This window comes from Aricia agestis, chromosome 3 (genome assembly GCF_905147365.1).
Source record: "Aricia agestis chromosome 3, ilAriAges1.1, whole genome shotgun sequence".
Taxonomy (NCBI): domain Eukaryota; kingdom Metazoa; phylum Arthropoda; class Insecta; order Lepidoptera; family Lycaenidae; genus Aricia; species Aricia agestis.
In genome coordinates, this window is record NC_056408.1 from 8,697,966 (window position 1) to 8,718,187 (window position 20,222).

The 20,222-nt window shown below is 36.3% G+C and overlaps 1 protein-coding gene and 1 long non-coding RNA gene across 2 annotated transcripts; one reads left to right on the forward strand and one right to left on the reverse strand.

Moving 5' to 3' along the window:
* Positions 1–1,265: 1,265 nt before the first annotated feature.
* LOC121725297 (transcription elongation factor B polypeptide 3-like) lies at positions 1,266–7,261 on the reverse strand. Its single transcript, XM_042112187.1, has 10 exons — positions 7,094–7,261; positions 6,759–6,951; positions 5,510–5,685; positions 4,127–5,363; positions 3,562–3,665; positions 3,296–3,471; positions 3,115–3,203; positions 2,765–2,964; positions 2,084–2,233; positions 1,266–1,596 (listed from the first exon to the last, which is right to left on the reverse strand). The coding sequence occupies exons 1-10, from the start codon at positions 7,163–7,165 to the stop codon at positions 1,405–1,407; spliced, it is 2,589 nt and encodes an 862-aa protein (XP_041968121.1). The 5' UTR covers positions 7,166–7,261; the 3' UTR covers positions 1,266–1,404.
* A 1,506-nt stretch (positions 7,262–8,767) lies between these two features.
* LOC121725703 lies at positions 8,768–9,146 on the forward strand. The gene is made up of 2 exons (XR_006035427.1): positions 8,768–8,859; positions 9,113–9,146. It is a non-coding gene; the product is annotated as an uncharacterized LOC121725703 (long non-coding RNA).
* Positions 9,147–20,222: the final 11,076 nt, after the last annotated feature.

Below are 20,222 nucleotides of genomic sequence, written 5' to 3' on the forward strand. Positions count from 1 at the left end.
GAATAGGAATCGAAAGTAACACTTGTAATGCTCTCATTATTCAATGTTATGAAATTAGGTATTGTTCCTAAACAAAATATTTCTGTATTGTACTTTTTGGTATCTTCAAGGACAAAAATTTATATTATTTTTATTTACAAGATTTTACTGGTTGATATTTTAAATGAATTTATCTAATTATGACAATTTTATTTTTAAAGCAATTAAGCAATGCATGTTAAAAAATATAAAGTATTTAAAACAGACAAATTATGTTAAAACTATTGTTTATAGTTTATTAAAATACCAACAGACTTTATATACTGTACACTGTACTCCTGATCTAGTTTACCAGTTTTTATTACTTAGTAATAAAATTCAAAATATGGTACGGTGACTGTAAGGCTGCGTTTCCACTGAAGCGAAGTGGAGCTAAGCAGTGCCTGAATTGACCAATCGTGCTATTCCAGCGGAATGACAGCGAAGATTTCGAGCATGGTGATTGGTCAATTCGGCACCGCTAAGCTCCGCTCCGCTTCAGTGGAAACGCAGCCTTTTTATACCTTCAAATTGACAGAGTGGCAGTTTATAAAAAGTGATTTATATCATCACTTTTTATAATATAAATAATAAGTGTAATATAGATCATTGTATGATATTCCATTATAACTTTTGTTATTTTTATGGAGTTGCTGAATAACATTTCACAAAATATAAATTACGCTATTTAGGACCAAGGGTGTGTCATAACTCATAACAATAATAATTTTAATCATTAGTTGTATGGGAAATAAATATTCTATGGTATGATGTGATGTCTTTCGAGTCCTAGAGCTAATATACAGTTATAGCCTATAAATTTGTTTATATTTACACCAATACATGCAGACCACAATAAATTATTAGTTTTCACAATAAATTGTAGTCTCCAATAATCTAATTACTAAGTGACGTAACTAATATTAAAATGAAATCAAGGAAAACTTACTCTTAAAATATATAAATGTAAAAAGCATTCATGTGGCAGATTTCGATAATATGACAAGAAATAATAAATAAAATTTTTAAGTGCAATAGTATTTAATGTCAGCTATAAATATGGCATAATAAATCCTGAGACCTACCTGAACCCCATGTTCTTGTAATTTAAACTGTCATTAAATTAGTACCCTAAATACCTCAGTACTACCTCTAAATAGACATAATATAGTTTAAAAAAATAAATGGCAATAATATTGTTTGATAATATTTAGTCTAGAATTATATTTAACTAGTTATTTTAATAATTAATTCATCACATTAAAAATAATTGTAAGAATGTATTTTTGTAATGAATAAATATTTTTATTATGATGGTTGTTTTACTGTCCACATGTATGCCTCTTCGTTTAAAGATAGTCAACATTAAAAATATTTTTAATTTTATCATCGCTTACGGCCTCTCATAAACTGCAGGGCTTTTTGCATGAGCGGCGCTTTCTTGGGTTTGAATGATGACGAAGTTAATGTCGGAACTGGGGTGGGGCGGCCAGTTCTGAGGACATTGGGAGCGGTGGCCAGCGACGCCACTCTGGCGGCAGGACTAGCCGTCGCCGCGAAAGCAGTGCCATGTTGAGCCTGTTAACAATTTATGCCTGTGATATTTGATCTCTTTGGTCTGTTAATTATTTGCCAATACAAGGACTACTTTTTAGACGGCGATGCAATCGACCTAATGAACAGCTTATTATCTAATCCTTTTTTTTTATGAAAAAAGGGGGCAAACGAGCAAACGGGTCACCTGATGGAAAGCAACTTCCGTCGCCCATGGACACTCGCAGCATAAGAAGAGTTGCAGGTGCGTTGTCGGCCTTTTAAGAGTGAATAGGATAATAGGGGAGGGTAGGGATGGGAAGGGAATAGGGGAGGGTAGGGAAGGGAATAGGGTAGGGGATTGGGCCTCCGGTAAACTCACTCACTCGGCGAAACACAGCGCAAGCGCTGTTTCACGCCGGTTTTCTGTGAGAACGTGGTATTTCTCCGGGCGAGCCGGCCCATTCGTGCCGAAGCATGGCTCTCCCACGTATCTCCTTAGATAATAATAAAACATTAAGATGAAATATACCTGTTTCTTTGCAATATTACGCGGAGGCTTTACAACAGTGTCGACGTACGCCATTTTGGTTTGCTTGATTGGAGCTTTCTTTGCTTCCTGAGTCATCTTAATATTCGCAGTTAAAGATTTGAGCCTTATTTCTTGTTCCTCTTGACATCTCTGAAAATTTTTTGAAAAATACTTATGAGTTAAAATATATGTGTCTTCAAAATAATCCAAACGAATATTATAAATGTTAAAGTGCGTCTATCTGGGACTTGTACACGCCATTTTGTTTTTTTTTTTAATCGCGTTCACGAATAATTCTTACAAAAATGGATAGCTAACATCAATATAAACAAAAAATAATCTTGGACAAAACACACACACATTTAAAAGATATTATGAGCTGCAACTCCGTTGCGGCCGTCATCTAGTACAACATAAATACTAAAATGAGGCACTTAATTAGCTATCAGTGTGCTTACTGACGTCACCAATTTGACAATCGTTTATTATTTCTCGAAGGAGCCTACTAAAAATTATTGTCTCATTATAATACCTCTTATTTAGAACACTTTTCCTCAATGATCAGTAGCAGGCTGTGATGCATTTTTTTAAATGCAGATACATTGGAGAAAAACTGGATTTAAGAATTATTAGACTTTTTTTATTAATAAGGACTTTAATACTATGCTTTGTGATACTCACAATATACATTTCTCTCCATGTTTCCATTTCCTCTCGTTTCTTATTACGGAAACTTTTCTCACAAAATTTCTTCCACAAGTGGTCTGTGTCCTCCATTAGATAAGGATTATAATGCTCTAACATAAACAGTTGTTGTGGTGTCGCTTTATCTATTACCGGTTTGAGAATTTCATACGGTACTCCACCGGTATACTCAAGAGCTAAGACAGACATAAATAAAGATTAGGAAACTAAATAATTTTTACATAGGATGGTGTTCATGTAAACAATATTATTATAGGTACCTATATATTTAAAATACAGACATACCTATATATTTAAAATATATACATATAGATAAAAAATCTTACCATCAATATGCTCCTGTAGAATTTGCACACACATTTCATACAGTGTTGGTATTTTTCCATATGTTTTATTTCCAGAGTATACTTTAGTTCTAAAATAGATTTTATACGTTTAAATAATGATAAATGATAATTTAACATGCTTCGTGATTTTTAAAACAACTTTATATTATTATGAACTTGCCTTTGGTTTTTGGTAGATATAACAACATTCATGGCATCTTCATCAGAGAAATGTGGTAGGAACTTTGGTGGTGGTCGTGGTCTGTAGTTGGGTGATATCTCTGGTAAGGCAGATATCTCTATTGCCGGCAACGGCGCTAGCTTTGCACTAGGTGATAATAGTGCTGCCGGGCTCAACTAAAATTAAACAAAATTTTATACATGTAGGTAGGCAAGGGTTATCAGTTATCCACGACCATACTATGTTTTCTTAAATATGTGACTTACATCATTGGAAATTCCCTTAGTTGGAGAACTTTCCTTCACGCCGCTAGTTTTTTTCTTGGATTTTGATGGCATGCCCATGCCCAGAGCCTCTGCAAAACTCGCTCCTGAAATGTAACGCAATCGTATGAATAAATTATAATTAATGGGCGCCAACAAATACTAAAGGAATATGAGCTCCAACAGAATATCCTCAACCAAGTAAGATGGTATGCTTATTCAGGCAGAAATCCTCAGTTGTCAGCTGGGGTATATGATGCCTGCAACTCCGTTGCGCTAAAATTTGTTTATCGCGCGGGAACCGTACGTTTTTCGCGACAAAAAATATCATATGTCCTTTCCCGGGACTCAAAGTATCTCCATACTAAATTTCAGCAAAATCGATTTAGCGGTTTGGGCGTGAAGAAGTAACAGACAGACAAGACACACTTTCGCATATATAATATTAGTATGGAATTAGTATGGAATATGGAATGGAATATAATCACGCGTCTGAAAACTTAACTGGCGCGAATTAGTTACGGAAATTTGTTTATATTAGGTACAAAATTCAACTCTAATGACTTACCTGAACCACAGTCGATGCCATCATCACTGTCCCCACCATTCACTTCTGGTTTTTTCTTTGGTATGTCTTCCTTACTTTTGTTACTACTTTTACTAGAACTATGCTTATTAATTTTACTATCTTTTTCTTCACACTTTTCACTCTTATTTTTAGAATGACTTTTCGCATCTTGCGTTGAGTGTTTTTTGTCACTTCTGTGTTCTTTTTCTTTAGACGAATTCGCCAAGTCTTTAGATTTATCAGAACTTGGTGTAGTATGTTTATCTTTACTACTTGATTTATGCTTATGGCTGGAGGTTTCTTTAACTGATGAGCTTTTACTTTTCTCGTCTTTCGAAGAATCATGTTTTTCTGATTTGCTCGAAGTTTTTTCCGAGCCTTTATGTCCATTTGAGTCTTTGGACTTGTGTTTATTGGAACTAGACGATGATTTATGTTTATCAGAGCTCATTGATTTGTGTTTTTCAGAACTACTCGATTTATGCTTATCAGAACTACTATTATGCTTGTTTGATGATTCTTTAACTTTTTCTCCAGATTTTTCTTTTGAAGATTTATTTTCTTTTTCTGCTGACCTATATTCTTTTTCAGATGACTTGCTTCCCTTATCAGATGTATGATGTTCTTTTTCTGAAGATCTGTGCACTTTTTCTGAAGACCGATGTTCTTTATGTTCCCTATCTGATGACCTGTGTTCTTTTTCTGATGATCTTTGCTCCTTTTCTGAAGATCTGTGGTGTTTCTCTGATGAGCGATGTTCTTTTTGTGTTGACTTGTATTCCTTTGCTGTTGATTGGATTTCTTTGTCTAATATTCTGTTTTGTCTTTCCTTTTTTTCAGATTTGTAATCACTTGAAGAAGAACTATTGTGTTTACTCGAACTGTGAGATTTTTCTGGTGTTGTTTTTTCATAGGCAGTTTTGCTACTATTATGTTTAGCATATTTATCTTCACTTCGTTTTTCCTGTTTGTATTTTTCATTTTCATCATGCGAAGAATATTCGGTTTTACTTGAAGGTTCTTGCTTAATGTCTCTTTCACTTTTGATTTTAATATTATCTTTTCTGTCATCATCTGATGATTGTGACTCGCTGCTTTCACTTTCACTACCCGAGGAATAATCATCATTACTGTTATCCTCACTGTCAGAAGGTTCTTTCTTAATTTGTATTTCTTTTTTTACTACATATCCATTTTCTCTGCTATGCTTTGACTTTTTATTTTCAGGTTCCTCCTCCTTTAAAATTGACATGAGCACTATTAAGGACAAAATATTTTACACAAAAAACAGTTCTTACATCTGACTATGAACTTGTATTACAGGAAATACAGTAGTTAAATTTTCTAAAATTATTGTCTATTGAGCATATTATATCTACTTACCTCACTGCTGGCACATTTTCTTTTGTGGCTGCTGCTATAGCTACCATTGTACTTCTCATGAGAAGTGTTATCGCGTTTATTCCTACTTTGATATTTATCTTCATGTTTTACTGGCTTTTTTTCAGTGTTATTATCAGAGTCATGTCCATGGTTGTAATCATTATATTTTGCTGCACCTTGTCAAAAACAACAAAGTTTAAACATGTAGATATTCTACTTACTTATATTGTTTTGATTATTAAATATAAATATTTGAACACTTTAAAAATTAAAATACAATTTCAAAATAGATCCAATCTTAAGTTCGATAAAAAATTATCAAATTATGTCTTAGATCTAATATTATATTATGTATTATTATATTTTTTTATTAACATATTGCTTACATACCTAATTTTTTCGGATAAAAATTTAACCTGGTGATAATAGAAGAAAATAATATTCAAATGATGTTTTTAATAGTAGTAATTTTAATTAAATAACTTTTATTTATTACAATTAAGCGGTTGACAAACTTTACAAGAAAAAACCACAATGATCAAAACCACACAGGAAACTAAACAAATGTATTATGTGTAAGTATACAATTGTTTTTTGGATTGTATACACAGCTGTTAAAAGTTTTAAATAGTCTTACAATATTGATAAAACATTTTTGGGTCAATACTAAATTTCCAGAGTTGAGTGATATTATTTAACACATCCTAATGACGTGTTACCGTGTAAATAGGACAGGATAATTATTAGCTTTTGAACTATGAAAATTAGGAATTGCATTTTGTAAAAAAATTGTGACTAAAATATTAAATTTAAATAATCCATTGGCTTATAATTATAGTAACTTCTTAGTGTTCAAATTAAAACTAAATAATGAGTTGTAATATAACTGTTCTCTAGCAAATTGGGCTTATGTTAAGACGAACTTAATACTATCTACAATTTCTTCATTTCTTTTAAAAAATGTACCTTGTTATCTAACAAAAATCGTGCAATAACAATTATTAGATACACTAACTTACTAAGTCTTGTTGTGAAATAAAAAGGTTGCCTTTAAAGCAATTTAAAAGTTAATATATAAATTAATTAAGTACTCACAAATGAAAATATCAGTTATCAGTTGTTATTACCTTATTTTGTTTCTGTAAAAGCTCATCAGTTGAAAAGCAAATTCTTACAACACAAAGACATTTACATTTGATATCCAATTGTATCAATTTGAAAAATATCAACTAATAAGGAAGATGCTCACTATCATTGTGATCTTCCTGATCACTCTCTTCTGCCGCTACCATCAACTTCCATTTGTAAACGAGGGCTCTAGCAGCTTGACCAATATCTCCGGGCTCCTTGCGTAAAGCGTTCACAGTTCTGCCGACTCCAGTTTCTTGCAAGTGCTGGACTGTCACATCCAAATTAAACAATTTGTCGATACATTTTAAAACCTGAAATATAACAGCTATGATAATTTAAAGATAATACCGACTACTTGGACTCGTTTGTTCTTAGGTCACAAAGACGATTGCGAAATCCCGACTCAATTTTATTAAAAATCTGGAACCTGAAAACATCAAGGAAAATACTTACTTTTTGTTCATCATTCGCATATTTTTCAATAGAGTGTTGGTAATGTTTTACTAGATCTAAAACAGACGCCATATCACTACACTTATATTTAAAGTTGATAACAAAAGCTTTTCACTTTTTATTAAAGTATTGCCAGCTGGTAAACGGGCACCATTTTTGTCACACACATTTCAATGACGTATTGACTGACAATAGGTACTGACATTTTTTTTTTATAATTCGTCCCGGTCGGGACAGGCAAAGGGGGCGTTGCCCATACAGCCATAGGTACTGACAGCTGTGTGAGCCAACTGCCAAGTCAGACCAAGTCCAAGCCAAGTCTGATTGCCCCTCTACATGAGTGGCCAGCGCTAGCCAATCGAATGGCACATGCGATAACTATGCAGTGGTCGCAACGCCTCTACATGATGGCCGTGTTCAGTTGTGATCTAAACGTCGTTCAAGATGGACGTGTAAGCATTAGCCATTGCGGCAATGCAATACGTGCATTTTTAATATAATAATTTATGACTTCACCAGATGACCCGGTGAACTTCGTATGACCTTCCCTCCTAATATGAACCTTCTCTTGAATTCTACGAATAATCATTTCGAGCCTAAAATTAAAATAATGGTTTATGGTAGTGATGATGATGATAATGATGAATGTAATAATAGCATAATATACTTTCCGTTCTTAAAACAACAGTGAAACTCCCAAACTTGGATCTTTAGAAAGTCAGGAGTTATGTATTGTATAAGCTATTATTATTGTAAAGTTTCATTAAAATTCGTTCAGTATTTTTTGAGTAAAAGAGTAACAAACATCCATACATCCATACAAACTTTCGCCTTTATCATATTAATATAGCTTCATTCATTATGATACCACGTACTCGTCATTTTGAATTAAATTCGTAAATTGTAATACGAATTACGTCGTCCTCGCTCGACCGCGGCCGGATATATAATAAAGTACTCTGTGGCGGCCGGGCATCGACTCAGGCGCAGTCCGAAGGGGGGGGGGGGGGGGGGGGGGGGGTCACAGGGGACATGAAAATCTAAGATAAAATTGAAATTTCTAGCTATCCTCTAACCACCACTTCGTCCGACCTTAGACAGCTGCTGTGAACCCAGAACCGTCCTAGGGCGCAGATAAAAAAAATAGTGTAGTGACTACTGAGTGACACCCCCCCCCAAAGTTTCAGGCTGCGACCGCGCCTGCATCGACTGTCGTATCGCCAACGTGTAGAGGCGTACCGCCATCGCTGGGCCATCATCCTTTGATGTGCGGCCGAAAAACCAACACCGCCGCCATTCCACGGCCAGCGCTGGCGCCATCGACCATTCTACGCCACTACGTCCTCCCCACGCTGGGCCATCGTGATGGCCCACTACGCTGAAGAGCCGCAATGAGCTGTAATTTTTTTTTTCTGGTGCGCTTGCCGCTTACTTACGGACTTAAACATTAACGTATTCAGCCTTGCTATATGCTCATATTTTTATCTCATAGCCTAAATTGGGCTAATCCAGCAGCTATGGCCTATTGCTGCTGGATTTTTATATTGGAATTTGGAACATATAGTCCATCAAGAAAGTGAAGAAATTAAAAAGTGGCAACATCGTAGTGTCATCCCTTTTTTCTTTGATTAATTTGGAAGAAATGGCATTACGATGCTGCCACTTTTTAATGGGTTGTTTTCTTTTTTTAAATCTCCACCAGACAGCGCAACGATAGACACTTCTAGATTTCTATTGGTTCCCCACCCTTCTCAAATTATCTGCAGGTTGGCATCATACTACACAATGAGGATTGAGGCATTTTCTTTTTTTTTATTTGATTGTCAAACAGTTTCCATTTTAGTAGCTAGATGGCGTATGGGAAGAAAACTATCGGTAATACCAGGGAATACCATCAATAATGAGGGATTTTCAATTTATATTTTTTAATTTTAATTTTAACAATCTTAACTAGATGGCGTAAGGATAGACACTTCTAGATTTTCTATTGGTTCCTCACCGATCTGAAATTATCTGCAGGTTGGCATCACTGACTACATATGGGTTGTGTTTCCAAAAAATATCAGTGTACTGTCAAGTGTGACATAAATCAAAACATCTTAAACCTAAGCGATCATTGGCCTAAGCGATTAGGCCAGTACACTAGTAATAGTTTAGGAACACGCTGACATAATAAAAACTTGTCAAACTGAGACTTGACAACTGAAAGAGTTTTGGCGGGCATGTCACTTTCAAACTTCTTCCACTTTTTATTGTTGGTGTGGTTTATTTATTTAAGAATTTACCTTTGTCTCCACGTCCAAAGCATCCGAGCGCAAGGTTGGCGGCATGTGGGGTGCGGGTGCTACTTCTTGGATTAAATTTTTTGTCAGAGCCTTTGAAAGTCGGTACCTTTTAATAAACATTCGATCCGACAACCTAAAGGCATTTCTTTTATAGCGGTCACTGAAATTCTCCCGGCGGGATATACTTCGAGCCATTGCTGTATCACATTCGTCAGAAAGTTGAAGTAAATCTAAATACGAATACATTTTTCATCCGATATATTTAGATTTAGAAAATTAATTAATCACCACACAATCACGCACTTAGTTCAAAACCTTTAAAACGTTGGAGTTTCGTGCGAGTTAAACTAGCTCCTTATTAACTTTTTTTGAGTTACAACTACGGTACAGCTGCGTCTCACCTAGCTGTCAAAAGGATAGCGCGATACCGAATACGTCAAAAACTCGAGTAACGTTCACGTTTCGGTTGCGTTTCAGCTGAAATTATTTAGCGCGATTGGGCAGCTGCAGGCTCATTATAGAAGTACGGCTGCTGCAGGAATGTAAAAGGAGGGGTAGTAGGTTAACTCCGGCCCAATCCGCGATATAATTACCTCTGTGCGCTCGCCTCGTCTCGACTCTCGCCTGTCTCGGACCCTCTCGGTCCGGTGTCGGTATTTTGCGCCCGAGACAAAGGGTCTCGCGAGGAAAGCGAGCGCATTACTGTACACTCTCGCGTTTTTCACTACTAGTCGCGCCGCTAGACAGTGCAGAACAGAAAAATAACAATAATAAACGTCATTATCAGTCATTATCTGTGAGAAATAAAATAAATATGATTATAGATCTTTGGATTACAATGATATCTTTCGATGCATGGTGAATGGTTCATAACCGCGATTGAACTAAGCGAGAATGTACATGATCGCACTCGGGCAAGACTCGTGTGAGGCAATTCACACGAGACTCTCGCCCGAGAGCTCTCGGCGAGAATGTACAGCCGACATATTATTTAGGGTTGTCAACTGGCGGCGGCGCGCGGCGGGGTGGTGTGGGAGCGGCTGTCCGCGCTTCGTTCGCAACCGCATGAACAGCGGCAATGTCGCGGTCGACTTTTAAGATTCTATATATTATATTATATAAGACGTGACTCTTGATTGTACATATTTTGTGCATATTTCGGCACTTTGATCGTGTATGTAATCCGATGTCTAAATAAAATAATTATAAAAATACCCTGTAAAACAACATTAATAAATAATCGGCCAAGTGCGAGTCGCACTCGCGCACGTAGGGTTCCGTACCATTATAGAGCAAAATTAGGCCAAAAATTGTGTTTTTTGTATGGGAGCCCCCCTTAATGTTTTATTTTATTTTAATATTATTATTATACTATTACATATTAAATACTCATAATATAATTAAGGACTTTGAGAAAAATTCAAGTACCGTTCCACGTTCACGACGTCGTGACGTGGATATGTGGACAGACCGTAAAGCGCTGAAAAAAATGTTGTTACTTAGCCAATAGTTAGGATCTAGGACAGACTAGACATTTAAATAGAATTATGTAAAAAAATAAAAAAAGATGGAAACAAAACGTTCAACACGGACCCTCTGCTCGGGTAGCTACTCACTCATCAGTAGGTCAGCGGGCCACGCGCCTCGGAGAATAGGTAACGTCTCATGACCCCTGTTAACGACTACTCCGAAGCTATGCGCTTTATTTATCAACGACCGCTGCACCCTCTGCAATTTAGTCATTTCTCCCACTTACTCTTTGAACTCCGACACCGTTTTTACCAAATCGGTAACTTCGTGAATTATGATATCATATACTGTTCTGATGGCCTATTCATCGCAAGGTGAGGTCACGTCAATCATCAGCATCAACTTGTCTGTTTGTTGACACAATCTATACTAATACTAATATAGTAGTAATATTATAAATGCGAAAGTATCTCTGTCTGTCTGTCTCGCTTTCACGCCAAAACTACCGAACCGATTGTAATGAAATTTTGTATACAGATAGTCTAAAGCCTGAGAAAGGACATAGGCTACTTTTTTTTGGAAAAAAGAGTTGTAAGGGGGTGAAAATGTGTAAATTTGTTCAAATTAAGTTAGTTCCAAAAATTCATAAAAGATGGCGCCGTGCGTGCGTTGACGCTTGCCCAATGCCCAGACCTCTTTCTATAAGAGGTGGTATCATCTTAAATTCAAGTTTCGATCTTTTTGAAATGTTCTTTTTACATTATTAAATAACTCAGTACTTTATCTACTTATGCAGTGACGTAACCTTAAACCTATCAATGATAAATAGTTTGTGGGTAAAGCTGTGTAATTATGGGCCTAAATAAGCTTTAAAATTTGGCATAAAATATAAAGTTTAATTAAAAAAAAATGAAATATTATGTACACACTGCACAGTTTTTTTTGATTTAAGGGGGTACCCCTTAAATAAAAAAAAAGGGTTTTTTTATAAAAGCTTTTGAACCAATTTTGTTGACATCTCGCGCTATAAACTGAAGTCCACGCCGAAGTCGCGGCAACAGCTAGTATTATGTATAAATGAACTAAAGTCAAACGCTGATTTTTAAGTTGATAAGTGATAATAACTTGTATTTGCATAATCGCATGAAATCTTCACTCGTGCCTGGTCTTTGCTCGGCATTCGGCAATTAGTATACTGTTAATTGAACATTTGCACCTCCTCCACTCTGACGCTGGCCACTCATACGCCAAAAGAAGATATCATAAATGATAACGATATTTACTTACGTAGTTAACTCTTTAAGGAGAATATTATTAATTAGGAATGTTTTTTTAAAGGTAAGTATGGTGAATATGACTAGGAATAGGGCAGTACTAGTCATTAGACAGAGCAGAAAAACACTATGTTCATTACGGTTGCTTTAAAAACTACCTGTTTTTCTTTTAAATCAGGCGTTCTACGAGTATTACTAAACCTTTTTGTTTTTGTGTTTTGTCCAATGAGTGGTAGGTACTGTCCAATCACTAGTCGTGTTACCCTTTATGTATTTGACATCTTCAAACTGTAGTTAAGTTTCTTGAAAATGTGAATAGCAATCTTCATTTCATACAAAAAAAAATTTGACCGCGCCAAACTTTAACATTGATTTGGCTAAAATACATCAAGTTAACTAATCATTGAGTTCTATAAAAAGGCCCCAGCCCCTTCATAAAACAACATTATATCTAATAATTATTTCTGATGCCAAAATATACAGAGTCTATATCTAATGATGTTTTAGTAACAATCGATTATCTCAAGAAATTTAGAAATGAATGGGGAATGCAAATAAATAAATTACGAAAAAAAAGTAATAAATATTTTAAGTATTTTATGATTAACATTCATTTTCACGAGTTTTTTCAATAAAATTTTATGCATAAAACATTATTTGACGTATCTGTCTATAATTTTTAAGTAGTAAACTTTGACATACGTAACTACTATCTATAAATTATAATTTATAACAAAATTTGAAAGAAACAACCTCTTTCTTTTCTAATGTGCACTTTTATAATTTTGGACGTGGCGGTAATATCGTGGACGTCCGCGGTAAAACGATGACATAGGAAAGTAAAATGCATGGAAATATATGGAGACGCTTTCAAATTTCCGTCGACGATAACTTTTTAGCGCGAACGTTAGAGGATTATCACGACGTCTACACTTCTGAGTTCTGAACCGCACAAAACATCCGCGGTGTGTAAAATCCAAAGGGCATTTAACGTACCCAACGTTTTATCGTGGAAGCCGGCGTCCACGATAACGTGACGCCCAGAATTATAAAAGCGCACATTATCAAACACAAATCTTTTAGTATTAAAACAGTTCTTTTACAACGAGAAGTCAAAATTCAGGACCTAGTTAAAAATCACAGTGCACAGCTGTTGCTTAGGCCAGCTCCTCTTTGTTTTTACTCCGTGATCGCAACTCCGTCCGTGTCAGTCCGCGCTTCGAATAAGACGTTTTTAAGCTCAAGTGCAATCTCGTCAAACTCGCGAGATCTCGCCTTTTTTACGTCCGAGATTAATCTCGCTAAAAAAGGCCGAGATCTCGCGAGATCTAGTTCTCGCGAGATCTCGGCCTTTTTTAGCGAGATTGCATTCCCTAGAAATGAACTAAATTAGTGTCCGACCGAAACTGATTTTTCAGCCGAAACCGAAACCGAAACCGAACTTTCGGCCATACTCTTAGTTTCGGCCGAAACCGAAACCGAAACTTGGTAAAACATTCAAAATTACGATTATTTACTGAAATTTATTGATTTTTAACATAAATTACAATTTTTTAAACAAATAAAAAAGTACCACATTGAATTTTTTACTTTTTGCGACATTTCTTACCATAAATATTATTATTCTTAGACTCGAATAATTTTTTGTACTATATCCCGTTTTTTTATACGATTCCAAGTAGATGTATTTCGTCTCATTCACAGCAAATCCGATTTTTATCTTCTGAACGCCCAATATTCGAGTTTTAACTTCATAAAACACATGTCTTGTCGGTGTAGTGTATGACAGATCGAAAAACATAGGCGAAAAAATTGTTAAGTTGACAGTTTTCACAGATATGCGTTTGGTTAGCTTATTTATCGTTTCTTGCTATTTGTTACTAAAACAACGTGACAAGGCTCAAAGATGATAAAAATGTATAAAATTCATCAATCAAACGTATAACGTAAACTTAGATTCATTAATCGCGATCAAATGAAGTATGTAAAATCTATTTGAAACCAAAAGAGGTTCGCGTCGCCATATACACGCATTCATTGTTCAATGAGAACTTAGTTTAACAAAACGTTTTAAAGTGTGATTGGTGAAATTCCCCTTAATGTATTATAACGAAGGATTACCCTAAGAAACAAGAGCAGAAGTTATTTGAAGTCATTTTATTTAGGTGCAATTCACCTAAGAAATAGAACGCGCTTAGTGTACACTAAATTGGTTCTACACGTATAAACGCGTTTATAGCACCAAATTGCATTTCACTAACATAAAGTTCACAACAAATCCGAGTTTTATCTTCAGAACGTCCAAAGTTGCACGGTTAAACTTCATTAAAGCCGTTAAAGTCCTGCCAGTGTAGTGTCATGGCGAATCGAAAATCAGACGAAAAAAATTATGCGTTTGGGTAGTTTATATATCGTTTCTTGCTTTTTTATTGATCCCCGTAGGAACGCGTTTAATGAGAACTAAGTTTTATAAAACGAAGTTGTGCGATTGGTGAAATCCTCCCTTAGACATACTACTGAACGACGTACTTCTGAAAACAAAATGAATAATTGCAGTATAATATTATTTTTATGGGAGACATGGACACGACCGCGGTCGAAGTTCAAAACGAAATGACTAAGCAAACTTGCAGTTGACGTCACATTTTTTTTCTCCAGAAGGCGTTTTGCCACTAAACCTGAAAAATATACTGAGGGCCGCAAGACTGAAGCTTACGGGGAAGTGGGCTAGATAAGATTCTAGCAGGGTAGAAACGGTCTAAGTCCTAAGAGAGTCCAAAAAAAAAAAGAGTGAGGCGAGATGATTTGCTAGATAAATCTCACAAGATATATCCTTATAATCTCACAGTCAAACAAAATTCTTAAGTAAATAAAGTTCAAACACAATATAATCAATTTATCATAGCATTTACTAAATCGTTTGTTTGGGAAACATTGTTAAAATAGCACGTAATTTGCCAACAGTTATATATTTATATATATATATATATATATATATATATATATATATATATATATATATATATATATATATATATATATATATATATATATATATATATATATATATATATATATATATATATATATATATATATATATATATATATATATATATATATATTAAATAAGCCTGCTTTTATCGTAGAAATATTTTATTTGGGACTAATCTGGAATACATAATCTCAAAACATGATTAAATAGATGGTGGCGAACCGAACCAGGCCCTCGCTGGCAAGCAAGCTCGAGTTAACTGCGAAGTTTACCGAACGATGCATGAGTTTCGGTTTCGGTTTCGGCTATATTTTGGCCGAAACCGAAACTAAGGCCGAAACTGGCCGAAACCGAAACCGAAAGTTCGGTCGGTCACTAAACTAAATCATAAATAGAAAACTGACACACAGTCAGAGAAAAACCACCACCCTGTACCTACAGGGTACCTACTTACTACGGGAGTCGGGACTACACAAACGAATCATCACATAGTTTAACAAGTCATCTCAAACAAACGAAGATCGTGTTGGTATTTAATAATGAGCGACGTGTTCACTCTGACCCTGCGTGTCGCACCGGTACCCGGTCCTGTCGGTCCTATCGCGGTCCTGTGTCGGTCCTATCGCGGTCCTGTGTCGGTCCTATCGCGACATGGTCCTGCAGGACCGCGTCGTGTGGGAGCTGCCCTTTACCGCGCCCATTTGTAATTATTCGCCATTATGTGTTCAAATTATGCATGATTAGTACACGGTAGTACAATAAAGTTCAAAGTTTATTCTATGAGGTCCTGTCCTGTTTGCATTAATAAGCTCTCAGAATTAGCTGGTAAGTATTTGGTAGCTTAGTACTGTATTATTTTATTTCGGTATGATGTATAATGTATATCGTCATTCCTGGATTAGGTACCTGGTATAAATTTTATATTGAACTTTTAAAAACAATCACGGTATTTTAAAATCTGACGCAATAAAAAATTATGGAAAATAAATAAAAGTAATATTACCTACATGGGTGCGCGTTTAAGTCTTTTCTTTATCAGAAAATTGTATTGAGCTTTTAGTGAATTGTAGTTTGTATACTTTTTAGGGTTCCGTACCGAAAGGGTAAAAACGGGACCCTATTACTGAGATTTCAATACCTGTCCGTCTGACCGTCTGTCTCCCGGCTGTAACTCAAGAACGGTAATAGCTAGACTCTAGAGAGTTGAAATTTTCACAGCTTATATATTTCTGTTGCCGCTGTTACAAAAAATACTAAAAACAAAATAAATAATGAAATATTTAATTTAATTCAATATAACAAACGTAATTTTTCAAACATTTTTTGCTCTGTATCATATCAATAATGACAACAGGTAGGCACCTGAAATGTTAAAATATTCACGTGATCATAATGAATATGTTAAAATGTTGAATACTCAGCTTATTTATACTTTAATAATTAACAATACAATTTTAATAAAATAATTATTAATTAAGGCGGGTCCATACAAAAACACTTTTTTTTTACTATTTTTGATTTATTATAGTACGGAACCCTTCGTGCGCGAGTCCAACTCGCACTTGTCATCATAATTGAAAATATCGGTTTTGATTATGATGACTGGTGTAACATATTTTAAAACCAAAGACCGCAGACTTATCAAGGTTTCGTTGTACCTACACTACCTACTATTTTGTATCTATTATGTATTAAATCTATATATATAAAACTCAAAGGTGACTGACAAATTGACATAGTGATCTATCAACGCCCAAACCACTGGACGAATCAGGCTGAAATTTGGCATGCAGGTAGATGTTATAACATAGGCATCCGCTAAGAAAGGATATTGATAAATTCCAACCCCAAGGGGTTCAAATAGGGGATGAAAGTTAGTATATAATAATACTTCTTAACGCAAGCGAAGCCTCGGGCAAAAGCTCGTTATAATATATAACTATGGAACTAAAAACTAATTAGAGAAAAATGGGAGACTATCGGCTTAGGTTTTTGTTTGTAATTATATATTATTATAATTTAAAGCCGTTATATAAAATCACCTTAACTGAACTAGAACTTAATAGTGCCTTAGTTTCACTAAGAGGCAGTTGCTAAATATATTTTGAAGGCGTTAACGGTTACCGTAACAAGTAAATGTAACGACTAACTTTTTTTTTTTTTTTTTTTTCGAAAGGGTCTAAGCTACTGGTCTGGTTAAGACCATGGTAGTTTAATCGTGGCTATAACTAGTCTGTTGCTAGTTGGTTTGGAAATAAACAATGAGGGGGGCCTGGCCCCCTCCCCTTAAAGTCACACGTGTGACATTCTAGACGGGCAATATTGGGGAGAGCTACGAAAATAAGCTATTTTTATCTGACGTGGGGACACGGGTCCCCCCTGCTCTTAAGGGGTCCGACCCCTTACTCACTCTCAGACGAGTGAGGCTGGTCGCGCGCGGTAGCACAAACTAGCTGCGTACGAGTTATCGCGGTAGATGAGCTCAAGTTATTAATGTTATTGCTTAAAACAGGGCCGTCCCTCTCTCCCCTTCCGAGTCCGGTTGGGGTGACATACGCGTGTATGTTCTAATGTCAAAGTAATTGGTAGAGCTCTCTACGACAATGTCGCGGTCGCGGTCATGATTTAGGTGTGTTCCTATGCTATCCGCATGCGAACTCGAACCCGGGATCGAGCTCGGCATCGGATTTCGGTCGGTCTGTCTGTTTGTCGTTCGGGTCGTGTTAAGTCCTCGGGGAAGGCGCCGGCGTCGTCCCCGGTGCAGTACTAACCACGCGGGTGAGTGTGATTTGTGTTTACGTAACTGTACACAGTACGTTACGTATTCTGTGATGGGGTCTACAGGGTAGGCTAAGATATGCTTAGGCCGTCTGAAGGGGTATCGGAATGATGCGTCATGTTCGTAGTCCACAGCCTTACGAATGAGCGGATTGGGATAACGACTAACAACTGAGTAGTAAGCTGCCCACACTAGTATCTCGGAATCTGCTCCAACGATTTTCATGAAATTTAGTATATAGGGGGTTTCGGGGGCGATAAATCGATCTAGCTAGGAATCATTTTCAGAAAATGTCTTTTTATTCGTGTTTTATCGATAATCGATAAATTGAAAAATATGACTCTTCCTGACATCTATTGGCGGATAATAATACTATTTTGCGAGCAACTAATTGTTTTAACGACCATCAGATGGCGTTATTAAGTAACACGAAGTCAATGATTGTTTGCTATACCGAGCGAAGCTCGGTTATCCAGGTACTCATTATTAATGACTAGATTAATTTAATTAAAGATATTTTTATTGTTAAATACCAACGGCCGCAGTCAGCGACATATTTTAATGATGATAAACTTCAATTTAATGAACAGTTTGACATAATATAATGAATTATGTAAAAATCTTCATTTAATTATTGTTAAATAATTAATATTGGTCTCTGAGTGCGGCATTAAGATCTCTCTTCCAATGCGATAAGGGTTACTCCTTAGTTCACTCAGCCAATTTACGTAGTGCGAATGCTATATAGCAGTGTTCTTAAACCTTTTTTATGATGCGACCCCCTGATATGAAACAAATATTTGGTGACCCCCATTTGCTTTTTCGTGTATTTGTAAATATAACCTTGCTAAATTGTATTTTCAATCTTTTATATTTTGTACTGAAATAGTTCTCTCAACTTCTGGCGACCTCCCTGCACAAGCTTCGTGACCAAGGGGTCGCGACCTACATGTTGAAGAAAACTGCTTGACGTGCTTCATATAGCCTATACCCTATACCTTTCTTTTTTTTGTTGGGGGAATGCATTTACGCATCCCCGGGGCCTGGGGAGGACCACCGAGGTATGTGGACTCCCCGGGGCCGACCGCGGACGTAATATCCGCACCCGGGACTACCCACTAAAACCTCAACGGTGTTCCTGCTCCTGAAGGTTGGATTACGCGTCATACACAACCGCTGCCCTACCAGTATATAGCCTATACCTGCCTACACCTTCACAGTTGACATTACATTAAAAACGAAAATGTGGCACACAGCTTTCATCGACACACGGACGAAAGTTATTTGCCCTCACTATCCTATTAAATGTAGATTTACTGTGCTGGGTCCAAATTACCTAGTTTAGAACAGTCAGTGTCAGCGGGTGAAATATGGCCGGTAATGCGCTAAGGGCCGCCGCACGCACAATGCACGTGATACCATCGCGGTGTTGCTGCGACAATTGTTTGCTACTCCTGAAAATATTTTGAGAAGTGTCGTTTCTAGGTCTTAGTAATATAAAATATATAAATATAATATAAAATATTTTTCATCCATTAACCAGCTCGGTGATGCCAATAGGAATTGTTTTATACGAGTTCAAAATAAAAGTCCTCTTGTAGCATGCCATCTTTTTATTCTATGTCTGTCAATGCCAATACAATGTTGCTAGCACCATCACCTTATTGAACCCTAATAATTAATAGAGATGTTGCCATACACAACAGGAATATTGTAAACCCGCTATAAAGATATTCCATCCGCTGTCTTTGCCTTTGTCTATCGTATGCCTTATTAGCCCACTTTCTAACATCCCTTATTATAATATATATATGGACAGGCAGACCTTATCTATGCTGTATTAATATTTTTATTTGTAATGATATAAAATAACATTTATAAACATCAAAAACTCATCTAGTGTGATCGCAAGGCCATGGAGTCTCTCACACTTCCCTTCTTTCTCCCCCGAGTCCCGGAAAAACCCTTTCACCTAGCAACCCTGGTTATCGTTTGGGAATCACGGTAACAAGTAAACGAACAGTCGGACCGGCCACCGAATTGAACAGTGCGGAAGCGGCCGCAATCTGGCGCCGCATCGCGCTGCTTGTATGCTAATGGTAAGTCCTTACCGTGAGGCGGTAACCCCCATATAGAGTGACGATACACCCTGATAAGCGATTGTGGATCTAATAGAGACAAAGTGACAACGCGCTATTGTAACTAATATGCCTCCTTGTACAGTTAGCTTGAGGTAATAATTTTGCTATCGATTGCGGAGTTGTTTGTTTGTTACATCCTTAGTCAAAGCTGCTATAAAAGGCGATTACATGATAAGACGATTGTAT

What these genes read in the sequence shown, in the direction of transcription:
- LOC121725297 (XM_042112187.1), bottom strand. Translation starts at nt 7,165, where the DNA reads ATGGCGTCTGTTTTAGATCTAGTAAAACATTACCAACACTCTATTGAA. An exon ending in CTAAGGGAATTTCCAATGAT is followed by an intron (nt 3,472 to 3,561) that starts GTAAGTCACATA and finishes GTTTAATTTTAG; the next exon opens with TTGAGCCCGGCAGCACTATT. An exon ending in CATGGAGAGAAATGTATATT is followed by an intron (nt 2,234 to 2,764) that starts GTGAGTATCACA and finishes AAAAATTTTCAG; the next exon opens with AGATGTCAAGAGGAACAAGA.